Genomic DNA, 6,010 nt, shown 5'->3' on the forward strand with positions numbered 1-6,010 from the left:
AGTCCAGATTTCGAAGGTGGTTAAGCATTTGGCATAACTAGGAAACCGAAAATCCAAGGTGAACGTCCTGGGTGACTATTAACTCCGCAGGCAATTACCGGTGCGTGTAACGATGCCTCGCACGGAGGCTGTGCGTGGCTGTTTGGCAGCTGCTGTCAGAACCGAGCCATTAGATTGTTTCTGCTTCTCCTTCCTGTACTAGCAGCGTTAGAAATGCTCATTTGACCTGCATGTGTGTATCGCTGCCATGAGAAGGGAAGAAACTGCTGTCCTAAGTTGTCCTCCTAAATTACAGAAGTTGCTTTACCAGAGATGATCTGACTGTCTGTCTTCTCTCGACAGATGCACCCCAATGCTGAACAACATCCATTTTCCACCTGGAAGCAAACGGACAGTGTGAATAATCGGCTCCATACATGACTTCTCATCAGAACTCTCATTTTTTTGCCTATACTTCTAACCTGACACTTAGCCAGAGTGACTTTTGAGAGTTTCTCAGTATTTTTTCAACCACATAAATAGAAGTCGTAGAAATCCCTGCTGTTATGTCCTGGGTACAAGTTGCAGTCAGCCGATCCAGTGAGGATATATTTGATGAAGATGCAGATGAGATGTATCTACTGCAGAAAGAATGGAACAGCACCATGAAAAAAAGATTGAAGGTATTTCTATCACAATGATTGAGCAGTCTTTTTAACTGTTGTAGATTTCCTGAATCATACCTTGATACACATATATGGCTGATTTAAAGGGGAAGACAAAGAGTGGCTGCTTAAAAGTTACCGTGGCTTAGTTTCTTCTGAATGTCAGGAAAATGTATGTAGCAAGGATTTACAGAAACTCTTTTACTAAAAGGCATCAGCTTTTTACTAAAAGACAACAATGTGCATTTGTAAAAGGCAGTGCTAAATTCTGACGTGCGCTATTTACTTCATACTTGTAGGTACACCACTAGTAGATGTAGAGCAACACAGATAAACAGTGCTAATAAAGATAGATGAGATGTTTGGTTTTTTAAGTAGAGTTCTTCATCAGCCAGATTTAAGATGTGTGACTCCATGTGGAACCACAATCAGACGTTGCGGTCTGAGTAGTTCTTTGGCTTATTTATTCTCCTAGTGAAAAATACATTTTATAAAAGCAGGTTTCGGCAGCCCTTCCCTCCCTGGAATTCCACAGGGAACAAAACAAGCACATAAACCCAGGTTCCTTCAACAGATACGTTCTCATTCCGAGTGGGGCCAGCGGGACTCGTCTGCTCACGGGTGAACGACATTTGGCTGAAGAAAATGAATGGAAGCTGTTGTGTGGGCTGTTGATGAGGAAGGGTGTTACAACAGAGCTGTTGTATTATTCTCCAAGGAAAAAGTTCCTGCAGCCGAGTCCTTTGAAAAGACTGGTTTTCTTAAGGGGCTGTTTAGTTTTCTTGCACAAATCCCTCTGGTATTTTATGAGTAGATACTGTGAAATCATAAAATCTCATTGAGGTTAGAGCTGTACGTTGGCCAAAATAAAGAAACATTTTTGTCCCTGGCTCTTTCTCTAGCAAGTCCACCGATTTTCTTCTCTAATGAGCAAATAGAAGTTTTCAGCTCTTACAACTTGAAATTTTGATGTGAAAAAAAATTAAGAATTATTCTACGCTATATAGTAATGTGATTAGAATATAAAGAAATTAATTTGCATTACAATCATTAGCTGTTTGTTACAGAAAGCTGTCACAATGTTATGTGTATTTATATGCGACTCACTCCATCACCATCTTTTTTCTGGTATAACTCTTGAATTGAGTGAGATCTGGCGAATAGAGAAGCAAGGCTCAGTAACGGAGAGGTGGATTACAGACAGGAGAGTGCCTCTGTTAAAAGGGAGGCTTTGCAGCCTATGTATTTTTAGAGGTCTAGAAATCTATATGTGCTGTTCTTTAAGGAATTTTTCATAAAGGAGTTGGTCGTCGTAAAAGCAAGCATGCTTCTTTACAGATTTGTCTCATTTTTCGATGTTTCTAAAAATACTTTTCTCATTTTCTGACCTGCTGGGGATCATTTTGGAAATGAAGTGGATCTTACAGATCAGTAAATTGTAATGTAATGCAAAAAAGCATGTTTTGGTTTGGCAGTAGGGGTGGAGCTGGGAGGGATAGTCAAACCTCGAAACTGTAAATTAAGAGTCGGAATACTTGTTTAAACTGTTTTGTTATGAAATTGTCAGAGGTCAAATTTTTCACATTGTGAACAACCTCTTTCATTACTTCTATTATAGGAAGGCTATAGGGATGGAGTTGAGGCTGGGAAAGAACTCACACTCCAGGAAGGCTTCAATCAAGGTTATAGACACGGTGCTGAGCTGATGGTTACCTGTGGCCAGTTCAGAGGAACCCTGAAGTAAGTTACAAACTTTTTAAGGTCGCGTGGGTGTGTAGGGTGTGTATGGAGGAAGCATGCATGCAGTTTCTGGTTTATTTTAATTTAAAAAAAACAACCCAGAAATAGTGCCTTGTGAATCTGTCCAGAGTGAGCAATCTAAGAATTCTCAGGTCTTGAATACAGGGAATTGCTCACTTGTGTGTAGAGTGACCATTTTTAAAAATCCTCTTTCAGTTGCTCTTTGAAAATTATCTGAATCTGCATCTTTAAACTTAATACTCAGTTCTACTGCTGGAATTTCTGAAAAAATGTGAAGGAAACATATATACATTTATATCATATAGATATCTTGACACATTGCCATGTCCCTTCAGCAACTGGAAGTTTGTGTGGAAACAAGTAATCACTTTTTTGTTGTTGTTCTTCACTTTTCAGTGCTCTCTTATCCTGGTGTCAGCTTAATGGACATGATTCTGCCTTAAGTAAGATAAATAATCTTCTCGAGGTGATTGGAAAGCATGAAGAAGATGTGCTTAAGTATCTGAATTCTATCGAACAGCCACATCTCGGACACATTCTAGATTCTGTTCAGGACATGGACCTTAATCACACAGCTCCAGCTGGGACAGAGTACCATGAAGTTAAAGCTGGAAAACACGAAGATGTTGGCAGCTCTGCTGAAAACATTTGTAGAAATAACAGTGAGGTTGGTTCCTTGCAGTCTGAGTGCAGCAAGGCAAAAGTCTGCGTGGATACTGAAAGGTCAACCCTTGCTTGGGTTAAAAAGCAGACTATTTGGCTAGTAGAGCAACTGGGCTTACCACTGGATATACTCCATCATGTCCAGCAACTGTCACATTAGTGTTTCTATCTCATGGTATTTAAAATTATCTCAACTGGATTTGATTCTCAGTTTGTGGACCATGTACAGGCTGATCCATCACTTTGTTTTAGGGAAATTTGATTTGGATACTTCCCAGTAGAGGTAATTAATTTCTGTAAATCTTCACTGTGCTTTGGCTCCTGGCAAAAACTCTTTTGCTTTCAGCCTTAAACATAACTTTTACAGAAAGGGAAAATAACTTCTAAAGCTCTACAAAGATTTACTCAACATGTTTGTTGAGTACAGAAACTTCTGTTCTGTGTCAGAAGCTGTCATTTCAGCCCCACTTTCTCTTTCAGCAGCAGTTTGGAAATGGAGCAGGTCCCTAAATAGCCCTTCTAAATAGGTCCCCTCTAATACCTGAAAAATAAATGCCTAGTGCTATGGACAAGCTATTCTTGCAGATTAAACTGCTGTTGCTGATACATTAACTCTGTGCAACACAGAACAGGATTTGCTGCTGATTTCTAGAATGCTGTGACTCTCTAGTCACTATGTAAAATACAGGAATTTCTCACCTTTTGTGCAGTTCTTCCTCTTATCTTTTGTAACTGCTATGTAGTGCAGTTTAACAGATAAAAACTATTTTTGTCATCCTTATGCAGGTCTATTTCACTTTTGCTGAAAACACACCATTCTTTTCAAATGCAGAATTACTGACAATTCCATTGTTTTACTGTTAGACTATCTTAATCGTAGAATCAGAGAATGCTTTGGGTTGGAAGGGACCTTAAAGATCACCCAGTTCCAACCCCCCTGCCATGAGCATAATTAGACCCTGTTAGACCACGCTGAACACCTTTCCAGTCTAATGAGCTTCCTTGTGTTATTTTTGTATTTATTTTGCCAATCCCTCCAGCCTAAACTCTCTTTCCCCCATTCCCATAGTGTTTTTCCCCAAACTTTTCAAGGAAGCCGGACTTATTCACCTTCTCTTGGAGGCACGTTGTCAGCCACACATGCATATTTCTGACAACTTTGTGTTTCTGTGACAACATCCTATATTTGACTCCTATTCCTGTTGCTTGCCTTAAAACTGTAGCTGCAAACTGCTCTGGTCAGTACATCTTTTCTTTGTGAATGCCTGTCTCTGTTTTACACTAATTAAACTGATTTGCAGTAAGTTAGGAGTTTACTTGTTTCAAGTTGCTTGTAACTTTCCTTTATGACTGAGACAGAGCAGGTCTAGACAGAGACAAACTGAAATTTTGAACAGCTGGTCTAAACTCCACTTAAAAAAAATTAAATCACAAAACAGTTTTATACTTTGAGGCCAGAAAAAAAGCTAAGGTAAAATTACTTTGTTTTCAGAGACTGAGTTTACAACTTTCTTATGAAAGACTCTATTATCCTGCCACAAATTTGGTAAACTGTAAGTTTGGCTGCCATTCAGTACCACTTCTGCATTAGGGGAAAACAGAACTGCGGTTGAGTCTCTTATTGAACTTGTTTCTGACACAGTGGACAAATTAGGCTGTCTGCATTCCTTATGTACGTACAAAATTGTTGAGACAACTTTATTTTTCTCAGTTTATTTAGCATAATGCTGACATGGATAAATACTACTTTTCTACAAGTGCATGTGTTATGTCATAGCCTGTATCACTTATGCTAGACAGAAATTTCTTCCATACTGTGGTAGAATATGGTGCAGACAAAAATAAAAGTTACTGGAACAGTGTTAGACTTTCCAAATCTGGAAGTTTAAAAATGCAAATTTGAGAGTATTACTTCTGTGTATTTAATAGTGTGCAAAGAGGAAACTCCATTCACATATTACTAAGTAGACAGTGAGCTTGCCAAGTTCTCTCCAACTGCTTCTGCAAAAGCAAAGCAGTCTACGCCAGGGGAAGTATTTCCTTCTTGTTTGATCATCAAACAATAGATTGTGTGTTTTACTTATCTGTTGTAACAGCTTCTGTACTAGCTGTGGAATTACTTTCCTCCACTCTGCACAAATTTTCTGTGCTGACTGTGGGGTTACTTTTTTCCATGTTATCATCCGGACTTTCCAGTTTGGCTGTGGAGAGATTTTCTTTTGGTCTGTCTGTAATACTTGCCTTATCTGTCACCACCAAATCTTGCTGACCAGCCACAGAATGACTTTCTTCAAGACTATTAGAATGCAAAACTTGCTCACATGGTGGCTCAGGTTTTTGTTTTGTGTCTACTTCCTTGTCTTGTGTTTCACTGTCAGCTTTCACCTTGGCAGCGTTCCTGAAAATAGCTCTCATGACAACTGGGACTGACATGCAACTGAAGGAAGGAAATGAAACATTAGTTACTACTACAGATACTACAGATTTCATCCATTCTTCAACATATTTCTTTTTAAAAAAACAATATGTGTGGTGAAAAACAGCACTACCTCCGTGCATCTTTTTGGCTTATAGAACCTGATAGGCTTTATGTTGCAACTACATGTGCTATGCTGAAAACGTGTGTTGACACAATGAAATCAAGTGCTGGATCTTTACCTTAGTGGTGCAAAGAAGCTTTGATAGAAAGAATGAGAGGGTTTAGTCAAAAACCAAAACCAAACTCATAAGGGTGCTTTTAATGAAAACCTAAACTAATGACATGAAACATATTCATTCTTGATGAGTTTTATAATTATAACTTTCATGTTTTGTATAAGACAGGTACGGAGCATATCTTCTCTAAAACACTGTTTATATTAGAGGAGTTTTTTTCCACTCTAACAATAGAATTATCTGGTTCCAGGAGTAGTATCTAGTATCCTGTGACTTAAGACAGGACA

General features: G+C 38.7%; 1 protein-coding gene across 1 annotated transcript; it reads left to right on the forward strand.

Annotated features, from left to right (window-relative positions):
* The first annotated feature begins 545 nt into the window (after positions 1 to 545).
* YAE1 (YAE1 maturation factor of ABCE1) lies at positions 546 to 3,228 on the forward strand. The gene is made up of 3 exons (XM_010176112.1): positions 546 to 662; positions 2,263 to 2,384; positions 2,802 to 3,228. Exons 1-3 carry the CDS (start codon positions 546 to 548, stop codon positions 3,226 to 3,228), a joined length of 666 nt encoding a protein of 221 aa, XP_010174414.1.
* The last annotated feature ends 2,782 nt before the right edge of the window (positions 3,229 to 6,010 follow it).

The sequence above is a fragment of the Antrostomus carolinensis genome, unplaced genomic scaffold, assembly GCF_000700745.2.
Source record: "Antrostomus carolinensis isolate BGI_N321 unplaced genomic scaffold, ASM70074v2 Scaffold56439, whole genome shotgun sequence".
NCBI classification, from domain to species: Eukaryota; Metazoa; Chordata; class Aves; order Caprimulgiformes; family Caprimulgidae; genus Antrostomus; species Antrostomus carolinensis.